Source organism: Halyomorpha halys, unplaced genomic scaffold, assembly GCF_000696795.3.
Source record: "Halyomorpha halys isolate HHAL.00 unplaced genomic scaffold, Hhal_1.1 Scaffold70.1, whole genome shotgun sequence".
Lineage (NCBI taxonomy): Eukaryota > Metazoa > Arthropoda > Insecta > Hemiptera > Pentatomidae > Halyomorpha > Halyomorpha halys.
This window is the reverse complement of record NW_027108636.1, coordinates 803303-823524: the sequence shown is the minus strand read 5'-3', so window position 1 is coordinate 823524 and position 20222 is coordinate 803303. Positions and strand designations below refer to the sequence as shown.

The window sequence follows — 20222 nt, the reverse complement described above, 5'->3', positions numbered from 1 at the left end:
ATACGATTTTTCATGTAAATTAAAAATTATAAATTTTTGTGCTTGACTATTGGAAGATATATATTCAAGAAATAAATCCATAACTCCTCACAGTGTTATCCGAATCCAACGAAATTATTACTGTTAGAGAGCAAAGTTGCATCGCAAGGTACAAAAAAAATTAGGTAAAATAAAACTTTTGAGAAATTTTATTGATTTCAAACTGTCATTCTTCCTTACAAGGTCACATAATCTCAAAGATGTTAAACTAGCTTGCATTTGAATAAATTTGTGGGTAGTCGGTAATAATTTCGTTGGATTTGGATAACACTGTAAGGAGTTATGGATTTACAGCACTTCGGTCCTCATTCCCCTTTTCTCTTCCTTTAGCCCTAAATTCGGCCGTACGTTCTAAGTGGATACGGGCTTCTTCGTAGACTTTCCCTTCCAGGTCTTTTATTATGCCAGAAACCCTTTTCAGAGTAGGTGATACCCATTATTTTTTCTTCTGATCATAGACCGCTCCTATGGCATCCCCTATAGCCTCTGCTACCATTGGAACTACAATCTCGGAGACCTTTTTACCAATGATCTTGTGTTGATCATCAGTATACATGGCTTCTTTTACCATTTCAGTTACTATTTCCGGGATATCTTCCCATTAGCTAATTACTATTATATTACTTCCGCCCTATGGACGGGTCTTTCAATTTCTGGGTTGGGTTTAAGAGGAGACTCCTCCTCCTCCCTCTCACTCTCTTTTTTCTCTTTTTCCTTTGGGGCTCATTTTCCCTTCTCGACTGTCAGAAGTGCCTGCTAACACACGCCTTCAATCAAAAGCCTGAGACTTGTCACCCGGGAAACCGCTGGCTCAACTACATCAGCCAATTCACTTCTGAAGTGGTCTATAAACCTGAGAATGATAATCGAGTGGCCGATGTACTTTCAAGAATCGATGAGATTCACACAAAGACACACACGACGGTTCCTAGAATAGGCGGCGTACTGGTCAGCGTTTGTTCCTCAGGTTAGAGGCGGCTTTGTTATACCTGGCAGTAGGTATAAAATGCTATTTTCCAAAATGAAAATGGAGGGAAATATTAATAATCTAACTACGGTACTGGGGACCGGCGTCGGAAGAGAACGAGAGAGAAAGCGAGTTCCCCGGCGTCGTCATCATGCGACCTTGTGAGCGTTCCGGTCCTCCCGCTCAAACCACAGGAGACATATGTCACGCTCAAGGGAAGGGCAGCGGGGTGGTCTGCCAAAAATATATACAAGGAACTCCCTTCCCAAGAAGAATTGAAGTGCATTGGGGACATAAAATTGATAAAAGTCATCCAAAAGGGCAGTGTTCTGGTCAGGACAGAAGGCGCTGACCAGGCACAAAAACGCCTCACCTGGGATAAGTTGAGGGAAAAAGGATTACAGGCGAGCCTTACCGTGGCACACAGGCCTCGCCTAGAAGTAAAAGGAGTTCCCAACTTTTGGGACGGGAATATCCTGGAGAAATAACTTTGGGACAAAATTCCTATAGAGGCTCCAAAGGAAGATAAAAATAGGAGGGAGTGGCTTAGACCCTACTTCTCAGAACTACGTGGGTGCTTGAGGTGCATCAAGCTATGGGACTCGCCCTGATGACCCTGTCCGTGAGGGACGTCAGCGGATGATGGTGGAGCCTGAGCATCAGAGATTACCTGGACCCCTTGCTCTGCCTTCGGTGTCAAGAATACGGACAGCCTGCCAAGCCTGTATAAAGAAGGTGGCGTGCAGGTGGTGCCCAGGGACTGGGCACAAATTTAAGGAGTGTCCTGAAAAGAAGAAGGTTGAACCCTCACGTTGTAGAAAAAGAGATGATGGTGAAGAAGACCCGGTATGCGTAGGCTGCATATCCTGCAGGTCAATATGGGCCGGAGACGAGTGGTTGCGGACGAATTGAGAACTCTCGCCCGAAGTGCTGACATCTTGGCGATTGAGCCTTGCTGTCGAATGAATGTGGTCACAGGTTTTTGAACTACGTCGAGAGTGGTTAGTCTAATCAGTGGCGAAAAAAGGCCTAGAGCAGCGATTGTTGTCGTTAACCCTGCCCTCGACGTAATGGAACTTAAGCAATTCACCACTGCAGATCAGGCTGCATGTTATGTCAGGTGGGGAAGAGTTGCCTTCACTCTGGTTTCAGCATATATGCTGTGGAGGTTGTCGCGACACCGTGGAGTATCGCCTTGGTTTCTGTTCGTACAGACGCTAGAAGGAGGTTGGTAGAAGAATGCGTGGCGAGGTGTCAGCTGGTTATTAAGAACGAGCCTTCTGGTCCCACATTTGTTGGTGCGCGGGTCTAGAGTTGGATAGATGTTACACTTGCCACGACTCCCGTAGCAAAGCGTATTACAGACTGGACACTACGGTCAGACACGAGCTCCGACCACCGGGTCATAGCCTTCAGTGTGGTGGAGGAGGAAGGCAGTTCCCCATAAGGAGAAAAGGGCTTTGTGACCCGATCGACGAACTGGAGAGCGTTTTCCAGTGCATTGGAGGGAATACTAGCTGACAGAGAAGGGGAGTAGATGACCCCGAGAGATGAAGAGCAATGCAATGCTTACGGGCACCATCACTGGAGAGCGTTTTCCAGTGAATTGGAGGGAATACTAGCTGACAGAGAATGGGAGTAGATGACCCCGACAGATGAAGAGCAATGCAATGCTTACGGGCACCATCACTGAAACGGTGAGTATTATTCTCCAACGTTGATGGGCAAAAGTACGTCCGGTCCCATGGTGGACGCCGGCTCTAACGCAGTTAAAAACAGAATACTACAGGGCGAGGTGTAGGTACCAGGAGTGCAGAAACGATGAGAGAAGGCCTGAATTTCGAGATGAATCTAAGCATAGGTATAAGGTATACCGAAACGAAGTGCGTTGCCAGAAGAAGAAGTCCTGGGACGAATTTATTGTAGAGGAATCAGAAATGAATCCCTGGGTAATCTCGTACAGGGTGGCAATGGAAAAGGTTAAGCCGTTACTAATGATGGCGGCTATTAGAGTGAGAGGTGCCCAGGCAACCACCTTGGAGGAGGCTGCCAAGATGTATATAGATTATACATACCCTAGGGATGATCCGTCCCAGGATACTGCAGATGATGGAATGGTTAGAAGTTATAAGCAGAGCATAGGTATTATGACTCTTAATACCTAAACTCCCCATGTCAACATTCCAAAGTGTATATATATAGGATTACTCAGGAGAATAAAGCAGTATCTCAGTGAACCTTGTGTGTCTCATTTAGTGTCCCTACTTTCCTTTTTTTTAACTCTAGAGTTCCGGCTCATCATAACTTAGACGCACCACGTTATACCTACCAGGTTCTGACCTGTGTCCAACATGGGATATGTGGGACCTTGCCGGGGACAGACAAAGAAACGGAAGGGCTCCAAGACTAGATAGCATACATGCTGAAATCCTCAAGAACAGTGCCCCTTATATCGAGGAAGAGTTGCTGGATATATTCAACGAGTGTTTGGATAAGGGGTACTTTCCAAACAAGTGCAGGATTGCAGACTTGAGACTGCTCTACAAGGGAGGTGGTAAGGATAAGGAAACGCCCAAATCATTTCGACCAATATGCCTCCTCCCAGTAGCTAGTAAGATCCTGAAGTACATGATCGTCCACAGCCTTAGAGCAATCCTATGTGCTGCAAGTCATCTATGGCAGTTCGGCTCGAGCCGTGGCAGGGGAACTTCGGATGCGCTGCTGAGAGTGCGTAGGGGCGTGGAGGAGAGGGCGGAGAAATATGACTTATTGATCATGTTTGACATCTCTTCTGCCTTCAACAGCATTTGGTGGCCCCGTGTACTCCAGCGGTTGCAAGAGACATCCCCAGTAATCTATACTCCCTCGTAGGTAGTTACCTAATAATAGGAGTGTCAGGATCAGGGGTAACTACTACGAGGTCTAGAGAAAAATCGAAAGAAGATGTCCGCAATGTTCGGTCCTAGGACCAGCTTTGTGAAAGCTAGTATTCGATGAGTTGCTGGGGGAACTAGAGGAAAAGGGGTTCCTTGCCACGGCCTACGTTGACGACCTGGCAGTGTACGAGTGGCCGATGTACTTTCAAGAATAGATGAGATTCACACAAAACACACACGACGGTTCCTAGAATAGGCGGCGTACTGGTCAGCGTTTGTTCCTCAGGTTAGAGGCGGTTTTGTTATACCTGGCAGTAGGTATAAAATACTATTTTCCAAAATGAAAATGGAGGGAAATATTAATAATCTAACTACGGTACAGGGGCACAAAACCCCAGTACCGGCGCCGGAAGGGAACGAGAGAGAAAGCGGGTTCCCCTGCGTCGTCATCATGCGTCCGCAGTGCTGCAGTGGCGGTAGACTTGCCCGTTGTAGCATCTAATGCTACAAGAATTACTGGAACAAGTGATACTAATAAAAGAAAAATGGAGGCAGGAAAATTCAAGCTGTTTTCAGGGAGTAGCAGTGAAGCCGACAAAGATACAGGACCTGACAGTCGAGAAGGGAAAATGAGCCCCAAAGGAAAAAGAGAAAAAGAAAGAGAGGGAGGAGGAGGAGGAGTCCCCTCTTAAACCCAACCCAGAAATTGAAAGACCCGTCCATAGGGCGGAAGTAATTCAAGGACGTCTCAAAAGCTGGAGAAAAGTATCTCAAGAGATCCAGAAATACCTAAACGGCAAGCTGAGAGAATTAGCCAATATAATAGTAGGACTGGAAGCCCAATGGGAAATTATCGCGGAAATAGTGACTGAAATGGTAAAAGAAGCCATGTATACCGATGATCTACACAAGATCATTGGTAAAAAGGTCTCCGAGATTGTGGTTCCAATGGTAGCAGAGGCTATAGGGGATGCCTACGTTGACGACCTGGCAGTCATCGTGGCCAAGAACAGCAAATCCAGACTAAAGACAGAAGCGGAGAGGTGTGTCAGTATCGTAGGCGAGTGATGCGTGAAGAGGAAGTTGATTATGGCAGCACCCAAGACTCAGGCCATTCTCATATATCCAAGGAGAGAGGGTTAGACCGGGTGAGGAGGTGACATATCTTCGTGTGAGGATAAGAAGAAGGTTCGATGCCACTTCTCACCTGGTGTATCTAAAGGACAGGGTGACACTGTCACTCAATGGGTCCTCCCAGGCTATTGGGTCTCACAGATCATAACTGGACACGGGGGATTTCGGGGAAAGCTGCAGAGCTTTGGAACGAACATCAACCCCCGGTGTCTCACGTGCAGATTTCCTGAAACAGCAGAACACGTAATAGTACATTGTTCCGCCATGGAAGGACACCAAGCCAGGCTGTCCAATAAGACCGGGATTTTCGCCTTCGCCGAGTCGAACTTTCCCTGTTTGATTGAAGAAGAGAATTATCCCTTCTTCAGGGAGTTCATTTAAGGGTGGAAGGAGGTGGTGGGCCCAACTCATTTCACGATGGGAAGGACTTGACTGCCCAACATCGGCGAGCCACCAGAAGAGGAGGAAGCTGGCCCAGACAGAGACCAGGAGGGCTGGACAAGCCTAGTAACTGCAGGAAGCACTCAGACGGATGCGCACCAGGAGAACCTGCAAATGCAGTGGACAAGGTGCAGCTCCATCAGTAAAGTTCTGAACCTAGTACTGGGCTGCACCACAGTAAAAAAAAAAATTAATAAAAGAATAAAGAAAAAAAAAGGGAAAAAAATGAATTGGTGATCTTTGGGAACAGTGGCATGCGCAAACCCCAGCGCACTACCCCACTGCTCCCGCACCCCGTATGCCAGAAATGGCAAGAGAAAAAAAAAATTGGACTGTATTGGACGTACAGATGTCTGTCTGCACTCAAATAAATCCTAGGTAAAATTATTATTATGTAGTTAATAATGTTTCTCTTTGTAGGAGTAGTAGTTTGATATTTAACGAAATAAAATCACAAAATGTCAATTTCTAGTTGTTCGTATAAAATGTTGGATTTTTGAAAAAAAATATATCTCTAGATCCATGAGACGCACATATGTCTGCCAACACTCAAAATGAAGGAAATTTAACTTACAATAAAGTATTTTATGACACTTATCTTCGTATGGATAGTAGTTTTTATGATATTCACATATGAATATAAATTTGACAAATGAAAATTTGTCCGAACAACTATAAATCATTTTATTTTATCAAAAATTGGGGTGAGATAACTGCCTTTTTTCTTCTCATGGGCTCTTGTACAACTATGTGTGTAATGGGCTGAGGTCTGCTCCCCCCTGGTGAAATCCTGCCTACGCCCATGATGGAGATATATTCATATAGAGTTTTTTTCTTGTTTGAGATCCTTAACTCATCTTATCAGTTAACACATCTACTACTGAAACTTTCTATATAATTAAGTGTAAACGTGCGATTATATTAACTAAATAAGGTAGGAATAGAAACTAGTAAAAAACAACCAGTTCGTTAAAAATCTTTATTATGGCTTATCTGAAAAAATGATTCTTTCGTGCTTTCCTCTTTTTCTTTCACTTCCTCACTAGGCATTTCTCCATCTTAACTTGTTGACGCCAACTTTAGTAATTGTTGTCTACAATTCATTATTTCAGTATCTATTAGTTTTAAAATAGGGGCTGTATGAGGTGGGATATACCAGTGCGTTGCAAATTTCTGCTTGATTTGTTCCAATTCCGATAAATAGTAATGTACCCACTCTGTAGATCTTCCATTAAATATTTTCCACGCTCTCAATGTACTGTCAGGAATCCCAACCATGGAACAATCCTCTGGTCGCGGCTGACAGCCTTTTCCAGGCTCACAAATTGGTAGAGGTGGTGGAGGTGGATAGGGTGGTAAAGGCTGACCGGGTACTATAGACAGAGAGGTTGGTATTGTTGGACTGGGTGATTCAGGCCGATGCCTTGGATCGGCCGGATTAGGCGGATAGGCTGGATAGGGTGGATAGGTTGATCTAGGGCCTGGTGTAACGTTATCGGATGCCCTGTTTGGTGGAAAGATCGGTCTAACCCGTAACCTTGGATTGGGTAGTGTACGCTTATCGGGTGGTTCATCCTTACTGCGTGATGCATGCTTCGGGCCTGCATACGTTGGTAAACACGGATAGGCCGGATGAGGTGGATAGCCTGGAGATGGTGGAAAGGTTGCTAAACCCGAGCCTGAATAGGGTGGTACACCCGAATAGACCGGATAAGGCCGAAAGGCTGGATAATCTGGATAATTCCCTGGTGTAACCAGTGGGATGTGGGTTGGTACACGCTGTAAACAAAAAATCAGATGTACAAAATTTAAATTTTGGTAACTCAAATGTTATAATTAAATATTTTATCAATATTAAGATCATTTATATTAGACCGAAATGAATTAGACACTTATCCAAGGGTTGTCCAATGTGGTTTCGGAGCTACAAAAATGTTTGTTTATATAATAAAAAATATATTTTTTGAAATTTTAAGCTATCTTGAGTTTATTGGTTATTTTTTCCAATCGATTTGACTTTGTTTTTCTTATAGAATATGAAGAATAGTTTATTGAATGTATTCAATTAAAGTATAAAAGAGTTTAAGGGTCTCAAACATAAGTCGCTTCTAGTGAAGTTGCGAAAAAAAAATCTTTTCTTTAAAGATAAATCAAGTAAGATTCGGTTTTAGCTTCTTTTTAAAACCCTTAAATAAAAATGTTCTTATAAATAAAAAAATGGGAAATTATTGTGCTAGATTTTTGGAGTATATTTTTCTCTGCCAATAAACTCCTAAAAATGTTATTCAAATTCCACGTAACTAAAACAGCTAAATTTCTGCTTCCAAGCTATATCAATATCGTTTTTGTATAATTTTTAATATATAATAATGTATATATGTCCACTAATAGATTGATGGACAGCATTACCAAATAAATCATTTCTCTTCATGCTCATATGTCTCTATATGGAAGAAAAAACAGTTTCAAGTGCCGTGGTTAGGCACGATGTTGCTAACTTCAAGGACCCGTGTTCGAATCCGGCTGAGCAGAAAATTGTTTTCTGTTACATAGTAGTGGTGGGTTAACGCTGTGGGCTCTTGAACCCTGGCTCGTCTAGCGTGACAATCGTTGATCCTGTAACAGTACTTCCTTACATAGTACTGAATCTATATATATATATAAGTCCAGTGGACAGTACTCTGCCGAACTGCTTTCACGCTATAACCAGTTCACAGACACGTTCAGCGAAATTATGGCAATGGACCAGGTGCAAGGCCGCATGATGAACCTGGCTTCTATACTCAAAGTCCAGTTAGCTAGGGAAACTGGAAAAAGGGAAAGAGCACCCCAGGGTCGATCTTTCGTGCAGTATGCCCAGGAATTGATCAATACTAGTGCCCGGGAAAAAGAATCCCACATGGAAACTGATGATCTGGATGAGGGTCCTATATAGCCGTCCCAGAAATCATCAGAACTCGGGAGAAGAAGAAAATGACAGGAGTTTACGAGATAGAAGCCGAGAAAGCCAGAGAGAAAAATAGCTCCTGAGAAAGCAAGGGGAAACGGGCGGAGGGAGGGCCGTAAATGCCATGGGTGTGGCAAAGTTGGGCATTCGGTGGCCCAGTGTCCCCGCACCTGATGCTTTGAGTGCGGGAATGAGGGACACATCGCTAAACAGTGCCCCTATATATATAGAAGAGGTGATGAGCATAGAGATAAGCTCATGGAAATAAACGCTCTGCGGGTGCAAAGGAGAAGCAATAAGCGGAGAATAAAAGGATCGTCATGCGAGTCTAGGAAGGTCTCGGAGGTGTCGGAAACGGAGGGCGTAACTGAAGAACTATGGAGCGGAGGAGGCTATAAACCCAGAAGGAGCAGCGGAATGCGAACGAGTGGAGGACAGAGAACCACATCAGAGATCTGAGAAGGGTGCCGGCAGAGGGGCAACCGCACACGAGTGAGTATCCTTATAGCATAAGGAGCAAACACGGCGGTCTGCCTATCATCGGATTGGGTGTAGTAAAGTTTCTCATCGACACTGGCTGTTCTCACACAATTGCCAGTTGTGAAGTACTGGAGAAGTTGCAAGAGGATGGAGGGACATTCCAGGTTCAGGTATGTCACTGTAGATTAGTCATCCTGGATGTACCCTGTAGCGTAGAAGGGAAGGTAGTAAATTTAGGCTGAATAAATGGGGAACGAGAGAGGATACCCTTGTAGTACACGTGGTGAATAGCGTGACGCAGTTGATTGTCGGGTGTGATTTGTTGGAGAATGTCACGATATCACAGGAAGGGGTTAAGCCCAATGCACATAAGGTTGAGTCTTTGCGTAGGATGGTAGTATTCAGAGATGCAAAAGGCATTCACAGGCTTTTGGGGGCCCTAAATTACTATCGACGTTTTGTCCCGGAAATAGTGGATAGGTTGGTCCCGCTCAATAATTTGTTGAGAAGGGGTTGATCGTTATCACACCGACCATTGAAGGTAACATTCGGCGTTGTATGGAAAGACTCCAGAAAGAACCGGTACTCGCGTCCCATACTTCCAGAAGACCTACACGATTACAACTGACGCAAGGGAGTACGTGCTTGGAGCTGTCCTATCTCAGAAGGGGAGGGGGGATCGTCCAGTCGCGTGCGGCAGCAGGCGGTTGACGAGTGCAGAGTCGAGGTATAGCGCGCTCAAAGGGAATTGCTTGGCATCGTTTGGGTAGTAGACAATTTCAGACCCTACATTTTCGGGAGAAGGTTCCGGGTTCATACAGACCACCACCCGCTTAAATGGGTGGGGAAACTCAAGGAGTCATCAGCAAGAGTTACGCGTTGGAAGGAACTCCTTGGGTAGTACAATATTGAAGTAGTGTACAAGCCAGGGAATGAGAATGTCGTGGCCGACTGGCTTTCGTGCGCGATTATGGTAAATGTCATAGAAGAAGAGCATGGGGGAACTTCGGGCGATGTTCGGCAGTTCTTGAGACAATGGACACCAGGGGAGGAAGAGACCCAGGATGTATCGGGGCAGGGTGAGGGAACCCCACCATCGGAAGACGGAAGCTTGGAAGGGAACAGACCCGCGGAGATCGGAGGAAATTAGTAAAGACAAACCCTGCCAGATCAACAATTTGGTCGGTACCGGGAGCCAAGGAGGAACCAATTTGTAGAGCCCTTAAAGACGCGTCCAAACCAGGGAGGATATACCACATTTACGTGGGTAACGCCGTCATCTGGGATAAGATTAAGAGAATGTGGCGGTCAGAGAAGATAGGTGTCGATCGTATGTTCATTCGGTGTACGCTGATGGTGGAAACTATTAGAGAGGAAGATCACCAGAAAGAAATTACCCTTGCTTACCACCAGGCCAAACGAACCATCAGGGTCTAAATGAAACATTCCAAGCTCTCAGACGTAGATATTTTTGGTGGGGGATGCGTCGAATAATACAGGACACCATATGGGGTTGTAACGTGTGCTTGAGTAGAAAATATGACTGACATCCCCCCAGAGCAACACAGGAGGAAACACCAACAGCAGACATGCCTCTGGCTGACCTCCAGACTGACGCTTTTACGTGGAAAGGGTATAAGTGTGTGACTGTCGTCGATACTTTCGATAAGGTGGCAATGTCGGAACAGGTAAAGGATCGGTCGGCGGAAACGGTATTAGATGCACGACGCACCTGGTTCCAATTGTATGGCGTTCCCTACTCTATTTCGTCTGATAGGGGCGAGAGTTTGATAATTCCCTTATCCGAGAGGAAATGAAACTTCAAGAGGTTAGGTGGCATTATAACACTCCGGGACTACCCTAGGGACTACCTTAAGGTAGGGGTGGGATCGAGAGATTACACAGTACCCTCAGCGATCACCTCCGAGTTTACAATACGGACAAAGGGTTGGAACCTGATGAGGCAATGATCAGGGCAGTTGCGGATTACAACCATTCGATTCACGCCGTCACGGGTTTTTCGCCGTTTGAGGTACTTTTCGGTCTTTCCACCGTATTGGGTGAGACACCTTCCGTCTGTATTTCTCGGGTTTCTCTTCATTGTGAGTAGAGGTTTCTCAGCTATAATCTTAAATGAGATCAACCTATGGTCTCACTATGGTCAGATAGTGTTATGTCTGATGTGACCCTCCAGTCTTTACAAATGCTTTTAATCTGGCTTGAGGCCAGAGTAATATCTAGAACCTCGCCCCTAGCTCTTGTAACAAAGTTTGCTCTGTCCTCTCCGTTAAGTATTTCTAAATCTGTTGAGGCTAAAATTTCCAGCAAGGCTTCGCCTCGCTCGTTGGTATCTGTGCTACCCCACAATAAGTAGTGAGCATTAATATCTCCGCCAATTAGGAGTGGTAAATCTACCTCCTTAGCGTGTTGGAGAAGTCTTTCTAAATATTGGTAAGGTGGATCTAAACTATGGGGGCCATAGACAGATCCAATTAACAATTTAATCTTATTAATACCAACCTTGATGATTAGTACCATGGTCGTGATGTCTTTTGTATCAGACTGAGGGAGAGGCAGCACCTGATGGTCCTTGGAGACCCAGATACAAGTCCTTGCGTTGTCTTCATATGGGGTTGGGTGGAGTATCCTTCCACCTATACCCCCTAATCCTCTAATAGCCTCCATATAACAATAAGGTTCTTGAATTAGCACGAGGGTCGATTTGACCCCCGATTGTGACTTCGCTGATTCGGCCGTAGCCGACTTATTGTGCTAATATTAATTTGTCTTATCTTGATCATAGGTGTGGCAGATCAGGAGGAATATAGGAAAAGCTAGCACCTATTGGCGCTTTCCCTTTCTTTCCTCCTCCTGAGGGGCGTGACTGCTCTTTGTCTAATAGACCGGCGCTCTCCATACGGTCAGTCGAACTACCTCCAGTCATTTGCTTTCAACCAGACGATCGAGTTGCTCGGCACCTTGAATATTGCTCTAAGGTGGTCTGGATCGCCTTCCACACCCACAAACTGCCACATGTCAGTATATACCAGGTCCTCGTTCTGGTACTCGAGAATCTGTCGGGTTCGATCATCTCGGCTCCCAACCCAGTCAACTGAATTAGAGTGGACTCATCACTAGAGTCCTCCCTTTGACATGGAAGGCTAGGGGAGAGCTGGTGTGGGCGCACCACCCTGTCACGGCTGGACGTAGAAGCCAACTCACTCACTAAAAAAGCTTGTTGCTTGGATTGGAGGAGCAACCTGTGGCCTCGGAGGAGCAACTCCGGAACGTGCAGCAGGATCCCATCCAGTCGCCAACTGAAACTACTACAACATCCAAACTTATACACTGAGCTGATAGAGCCTCCTTCTGGGTTAAGAGGAGCGGGCACCTGTACTATCTCAGCGGCCGGGGAGTGCCATTCCTCGTTTTTCCCCTGTACCTTCAGGAACAACTCTCCCAGGAGGGCTAGTTCAGAAGTAGAGAGAGGAGTAAGGGACGGCTGTATAGACCTTTGTGCGTAATGTATTGTGCTGGGTAGTAATGTACTATGCCCCTTCAGTTGCTAACCTGGACAGGGGTGCACTTCGCCTGGCACTGGGTGTCCGGATGGGGTTATAATCCCGTTTAAACGTTTAAGTAGCCAGACCTATTTTTCCTCCCAGGCGGGTTCCTAGGAAAGGTAAACTTTAGATGTGTACTGTTAATGACTTTGGTATTATTTTGTGCTGCTATAGTCTACTGTGTCAGTGACAGAGTTTGTGTTCCCCAAACCAGTGGCTGATTGCGGTACAATGACCGGGCGATTAATTCTAGCTAGGGCCCCGAAGCTTCTTCTTCCTCGTTGCGAGCATCCCTTTCTAGTGTCAATCTCACATCCGCAATCCGTCCTCCGCTCTTTACAGGCTTGAGCTCCTGTTCCATGAAGTTAACTTTACCATCGATTCTCCCAATACTGGAGCGTTGTATTGGATATATTGTATTACTCCGTCCTCACCTTCATATCGTCTTTCTGTGGTCCTTACCTGCTTTTAAAGATCCAGCTCTAGCTGTTTTTTCACATTTTCCACCTCTTTCCCATGTGCTTCCTAAGTTTGTTTCGATGTTATTGAACTTGACTGACAGACTTTTTTTCAATTCATCCTAGGCAGATTTCATTTCGCTAATTATTGAAAAAAATCTTCTATATTCGCTGCCTGACCGTGCGATAACTGCCCCTAACCTCTTCTTCTTCCAAGTAACTCAATATTTCACTTCCTATCTACAATAAATATATATAGTTTTTTCCCTTTTTTTACCGAACATCCCGCTTCTGACACCAATTGTCGCGTGCTACCTAAGCCAAGAAAGAAAACACAAAGGACAGAAACAAGACTTGCATGCTGTGTATCACAGCAACCCAATGTATTTGGGCAGCATGTCTAAATAAAGCATTTCTTTCCGGATTATTTGGTTTGCTAAGGTGTAATTTATTTTTTATTACTAGTAAAATTCGTTGTCAATATTTTTTGTGGAATGTGAATAACGAATATAAAGTTTATAAAATAATATGCCCCACTTTACTAGGTTTGTTTATTTAATCACTTTATTATTATTTTAATACAGTTGCAGTTATTATGGAATTGTGAGGTAATGATGTACGAATATATTTGTTTTCGGATGTAAAATAAAAATAAAAATAAAGTAATGTGAATTAATCGGTTTAAAATATATTCAAGATTTCAAAAACACAAAATGAAGGAAGTCAGGTTCTTTTTTTTCGTATTTTGAAAACCTTTTAATATGAACTTATATAAAAAAACAAAAAATATTTTACCTTGTCAGGTTTAGGCTGAGAACCGCTTCTCTGAAAAAAAAAAAAAGTGTAAAAAATTTAAATTCATATAACTCCAATCTCATGAAAATGTATGATACAATTAACAGGACTTGTAATGTATGTGCAAGTGTAATCATAAAATAAAAAAAAGATATTCAAAAAAACAAAACTTACACTTCTCCATTACACTCTTACTGACAAGGGGGAACTACGCAGGTAGGATCTTCGATTTAAATTAAACCTTTTTGGTGATATTAGACCAAAATATATTAGACACTTGTCCAAGGGTTCATTCAAATGGCTCAAGAAAAATTTTTTATACTACCACATACCGTCTTGGCTTTGCATGTATTTAATGGTTATGATATTCCAATCTTTTAAAGACTTTTTGGTGTAGAATTAGTAGAATTGAATATTAATTGATTTAAAATATTTTTAATGTGTAAAAAATTACAATAACCAGAAGTTTCTAGTAAAGATTACACATTTTTTTAGAAAAATCAAGTAAGATTCGGTATTAGCGTATTGTGAAACCTAATAATACGAAGAGACCCTGAATGTCTTAGAAATCAAAAAAGTAAAAATAAATCGATAGTACTTTTATATTCTGCATATCTCAAAACATATAAAGTGACCCTAACATGTTCGCGATCAAGAAAGTTAAAATAGATCGAAACGCAATAATTAAATCTATACGCGATCATAAAATCAATAGAATTTTCATTTTTGGCATATATTGAAACATATAAAGAGACCCTAACATGTTAGAAATCAGAAAAGTTCATATAAATCGATAAGCGATCACAAAATCTATATCATTTTCATATTCTGCATTCCTCAAGACGTATAAAGGGACCCTAACATGTTAGAAATCGGAAAAGTAAAAATAAATCTATACGAGATCTTAAAATCGATATCATTTTCATATTCCGCATTCCTCAAAACGTATAAAGGGACCATAGCATGTTAGAAATCATGAAAGTTAAAATAAATTGACACGCTATGTTAAAATCGATAGCATTTTCATATTCTGCATATCCGAATACCTAAAAATTGGCCCCTATGTGTTATAAATAAAAAAAATTAAAATAAATCGATATGGGATCTTAAAATCGATAGCATTTTCGTTTTGCACTCGTCTGAGTATGTGAAATAGGACTTTCATACAATAGAAATTGAAGGTAGTTAAAAATTATGTGAATTTAAAAAAAATCAAATTTTTATTCGAATATTATGTATTCGACTAATTTTTTATTCGAATAATTTTTCATTCGACTAATTTTTTAATCGATTGAAATAGTATTTTAAATATTCGAATAAAAAAGTATTCGGATTGTTTAGTCGTATTTTTATTCAAATAAAAATTTATTCGTCTCTCGTCAATCGAATAAAAACTTCGAATAAAAAATTATTCGTCTCTTGTCAATCGAATAATTTTTGCCCAACTCTGGTACAAACAAAAACAAATTAGAGTGGAATGTATGAAAGAAAACGTTAAAGATTTTTTTTTTTTTTTAAATTTTTTTCATTTTCCCTGTAACATCATAAAATATGAATTTTAGTTTATAAATAAAACATATAAATCTAAAATATTTTAAAACAGCTTGGATTTAAATAAATTTGTAAGGAGTTGATTATATTTCGTGAACGAAGGACATCAGTAGAAAAATATATACTCCAATAATCAAAGACTAAAATTTCTAATTTTTTGTTTATATTTAATTTTCTATTTAAGAGTTTTCAAAAAGATACTAAAACTGGATCTGACTTAATTTTTCCTAATGAAAAATATTTTGGCATATTTTATTCCAAGCGATATACAGTTTTTGTAAATTTTTTCAAACTTCAATTCATTTAATTCAATTAATATGTTTTATATATTTTAATAATAAACAAATCGTTGTAAAATCACCATTAAATAAATGAAGAGTAAAGGCGGTATGCAATAACAAAAAAATTTACTAAAAATATTTCGTGCATTAGTAAGTAACCGTCGTTTTACGGCTACCATTTTTCGACTTAGTATCACCAAAAGAAGTTTCATTTGAATTGCTGATCCCACATGGCCAAACTCCCCTTGTGAGTTATACTAGAAACCTTGTGAGAGTTAGTTGTCGTTATCATAGTTATGTGGAACACACAAATACAAAACAGATGTAAGTAATGTTTCTATTTGTTAATCATAACAAGGAAATCTGACATTACTTTGCGATTGCTAAATTTGAGAATGCATTTAGAATGCATTAACACAACTAATGAAAATTGGACATGTGTTCGTCTCAGTAGCTAACTTTTCTTATTTCTGTTTTTGACTATATTCCATGTAGATTTCAAGGTATCTACGGAATGATTGTTTAATTCTGTAGTATAATGCAAGACTATTTCTGAATTCTTTAAATGCTAAAAACCATTTTCATTGGCCCCCTACCCCGCATCAGATCCTTGAAAAGAGGATTAAAAATATTATTTTCTTATACAATGCCATTACATTCAAAATGTTCCTTCAAATAAATGTGATCATTAAAGAGAAGTCTTCATGAATAGGGTTCACTGCGCCTGTAAATAAACAAAAATAAAATATCTGGCTACTCATTTCTATTACAGTTTCCCGGGAAATTTTAATAGTTGGAAAATTGTTTATTTCCAATAATTGATAATATTGCTACACTAAAGATCTATAAAGGCTAAATATAAGGATATATATTTAGTTATGAGTCAGAAATAATTTTTCCGGGGAAAGCAATTTATATCATTAATCCCAAATAAAAAAAAATAAATTAAAAAACAAACAAAAGAAACCTTTGAATGAAAATCCCTGGATGGAAGACGGAAAATTTCTTTCCTTTTTTTTTGTTTATACTTATCATGTAAAATAAATCCTCATAAATATACTTCTGGGAAGACGCGGTCCAATGGTTGTACTCCAATCATAGATTTAAATTATAAGTCCCCGTAGCCATCTTCTTTTCAGAGGACTCCTAGGTACGTCGGGGATTGGTAAAGATGGGAGCTTGGATGGTAGGTATTGTATACGGGAAGAATTCTATGGTTTGATGGACCCCAAAGCTCGACTCCGTGCGTCTAAATCGATCTGATTATCATACTATGTAAGGTTTATTAAAGTTTAGGTAGTTCAGAGCGTTTGTCGAGTAGGTGTTGTACTAATCGGAATCTACGAGCAGTTTCTTGTCATTCTATTAGGAGAATTCATTTATAACATTTACTTTTGTGCAATAGGCTAAAACTAAAATGTTAAGGAATATTTGTATTCTGATATTGAATTTAACTTACAATTACACAACCCACGACTTTGTGAACTTCATTATATATATCATCTTTAATACCACTTGTCAGTTCACATGGAACTTGCCATTGTTTTGAAATTACTTTATGGCCCTCATCCAATTCCCGTAAATACTTCCGTAACCATTCATTAGATTTTCCTTCTAATAAGTTCGTCCCTGTATTCCTGTAATGTATGGAAGATCCACAGGGGGGACGGAGGATGGATGCAAGATTCTGAACTCTAAACATTTTCAAGGAAAACACTTCTCTATTGTCACATTTAATTTTGTTCAATACGCTTTGATTTCTAATTTTATTTATTGAAGAGTGTTACGTAATTTACACATGTTTTTATTTAGACGATCATATGTTTTAATGGTGCACCATTTGTCAACAATCGCCCTAAGAGCTTGAATATATCAAAACTCTTAAACAAATGACTTTATTGCAAAATATGAAAAATAGAATCAACGTCTTTTTTTTCTTTTTTTTTTCCCCTTTAACGCAAATCTCATACAAATCATAAAAGCTCAATTGAAGCTAATAAAGGCATACCTAGTCACCTTTCAAAACAGGCCGGGATGAAATTTGCCACGTTGTGAGGATTATACGGTCGTTCTCCATCCCACTGAAAACTATCCCTTACCATTATTTTCCGTTGATTTTAAGCCAGCCTAAAATACTTAATAAAACCTAACTAAACCTAAAATAGGTTACAAGGTTAATTTATTCAACCGCCAAATTTGATCAGCCCCAACAAAGGACCTAATATTGTGCAGTACACTAGGCGTCAAAACTTAGGGCACACAAAGACCTATAGCCATCATCAGGTCGGGAGTGTCAAATGTGATGGCCCTCACACCCCTGATTGCCGCCTGGAACCATGTGATGAACTGGCAACTGATGTGATGAACTTTGCGTAAAAATGACCTAGCTGGGTGGTCTACAGAAGCTGTGAAGTTTATAAAAATGTACCTTAGAGATCTCATCTCATGGCATCAAAAGACCTAGATCAAACTCCCACCATACTGGCAGAAACCAGAAATTTGGAAATTTTCTCAAACCTATAGAAAACAGCATCTCAGGTCGTCGAATCGTAAAATACACTTAAAAACCTTGGATTGATCTGGTCAAGACTCAAATTCCTCCAGAATGCAATCCTTACAGTCCAAAATCCTTCGTAAAATCCTTAATGCTCCTTACTTTGTACAAATCAAGTCATCCATCAGGACCTCAATATTCCATATGTTGCCGATTTGGCCAGAACCAGATACCGTTCCTTCCATAATAAACTTCTCAACCACCCAAATCCACTTGTTTCTAACCTGGCTTCTCCTTCATTACCTAATAATCCTCTTAGGCGTCTGAAAAGAAGATGCCCTTGAGATCTTCTTCTCCAGAAATGTTATTGGAGTTCTTTCATTGGGTAGATTCTCCACATATTTTTATCATGTTACTATGCCACCTACAGAAAATTTACTTGTTGTATATATGTGTATATAGTTGTAAATATCAATAAATAAATTATTAAAAAAAAAATTTGTACGAAATTTAAATTTAGGTAACTCTAATCTTATAATCACATATTGTATCAACATTAAGATCTACGAAGTTAGACATTGTCCAAGGGTTCTTGCCAATCCGCCCAACGATATTAGACCTTGTCCAAGGGTTCTTGCCAATGCGCCCGACGATATTAGACATTGTCCACGGGTTCTTGCCAATGCGCCCAACGATATTAGACATTGTCCAAGGGTTCTTGCCAATCCGCCAAACGATATTAGACATTGTCCAAGGGTTCTTGCCAATCCGCCCAACGATATTAGACATTGTCCAAGGGTTCTTGCCAATCCGCCCTATGATGTTAGACATTGTCCAAGGGTTCTTGTCAATCAGCCCTACGATATTAGGCATTGTCCAAGGGTTCCCAGAAAATTGTTTTTTTATATATTTTTTGTAATTTTATTTTATGGCTTTCTGCCTTTACTGTGATTTACTGAATATAGTGATTATATTATTCCAACCAATTGGTTTTTGTTATTGAATAAGAACAATAGTTTATTTATTGTATTCAAAGTGTTGAAAGGTGTAAACAATTACATAAGCAATATGTCGTTTCTAGTGTTTTGAAGTATATTTTTTTTTTTGCCAATGTTCTGAGTTCTTTAAATAAAGTCAGAATTCCTTACAATGTAATTAAAATCTAGCGTATCTAAGACTGTTGGTAAGCTAAATTTCTGCTCTTCCAAGCCATATCAATATCGTTTTATACATTCCCACAAATGAATTGATGGTTGCATGATATAGAAATTCAATTCATCTGTTTTTACAGCATTGTGAGGTGATGAAATACCTTGATTTGTTTTGGGATGTAGAATAACAAAAATATATAGTTAATTGTATTAGAGTCGAGGAGGTATAGAGCGGCCTCATAGCACGTTGAGTGATCTTCGACTATATCAGGTTGACCAGGGACTTAAACCGAACGTGGCTATGCCTAAGACGATTGCCACATACAATCATTCCGTACATACAGTTACGAGGTTTTCACCATTTGAGATCCTCTTTGGACTTCGAGGACAACTGCGGTACTATAAGGGCATGGCAGTGGACGATGAGGAGAACAACCAAGTTGCTCGAAGACAGTTATGGGGGAAGGCACGAGGTAGAATGGAAAAGGATTTGTTACTTTGATGTTAGCTGAAGGAGTAGATCAGCTGATCGAAAGTATACATATATGTAGTGAACCCAATGAAGCCAATCTGTTACAGAAGTTCAAGCATGTCATATCTTATTAATTGCTCTCTATTTTTTTTTTTGACATAATTCTCTCGCTAATACTTATGTTATATATAAGTATTTAGAGGCCTCTGGTTTGGATCTCGTGGAACAATACCAGATAGAACAAGAAGCTTCTTAGAAGGCCTAGGTGTTAGCATTGGGGATATTGCGATCATAGCAGAAAATATTATTTTAGACTCCCTGGGGATCATACACCATCACTTGCATGGGAATTAGCTCGGAGATTATTCTTTGTTTTATTTATTTATTTTAATATGTTGAGCTCTCTATGTGAGTGTTTTAACGTATTTATTCATTAAATTATTTTATTTTATTAATACTATTTTTTTTTGTTTTTGTGTAAACTTATTTATCCATTCAAGTGTTTCCTGTAACCGGTTTTTTATTATATTTTCCTTTTAATCTATGTGTTAGTCTTATTCTCGTAAAATGTAT

At 40.5% G+C, this 20222-nt stretch overlaps 1 protein-coding gene across 1 annotated transcript; it reads right to left on the bottom strand.

Annotated features, from left to right (window-relative positions):
• Window positions 1-6422: 6422 nt before the first annotated feature.
• Window positions 6423-17333, bottom strand: LOC106692753 (uncharacterized). The gene is made up of 3 exons (XM_014438877.2): window positions 16992-17333; window positions 13701-13730; window positions 6423-7236 (listed from the first exon to the last, which is right to left on the bottom strand). Exons 1-3 carry the CDS (start codon window positions 17232-17234, stop codon window positions 6517-6519), a joined length of 993 nt encoding a protein of 330 aa, XP_014294363.1. The 5' UTR covers window positions 17235-17333; the 3' UTR covers window positions 6423-6516.
• Between the last annotated feature and the right edge of the window lie 2889 nt (window positions 17334-20222).

Coding starts and splice junctions, on each gene's coding strand:
- LOC106692753 (XM_014438877.2), bottom strand. CDS start 17,234: ATGTTTAGAGTTCAGAATCTTGCATCCATCCTCCGTCCCCCCTGTGGA. Junction 13,731..16,991: donor AAGTCGTGGGTTGTGTAATT/GTAAGTTAAATT, acceptor TTTTTTTTTCAG/AGAAGCGGTTCTCAGCCTAA. Junction 7,237..13,700: donor CTCAGCCTAAACCTGACAAG/GTAAAATATTTT, acceptor TTTTGTTTACAG/CGTGTACCAACCCACATCCC.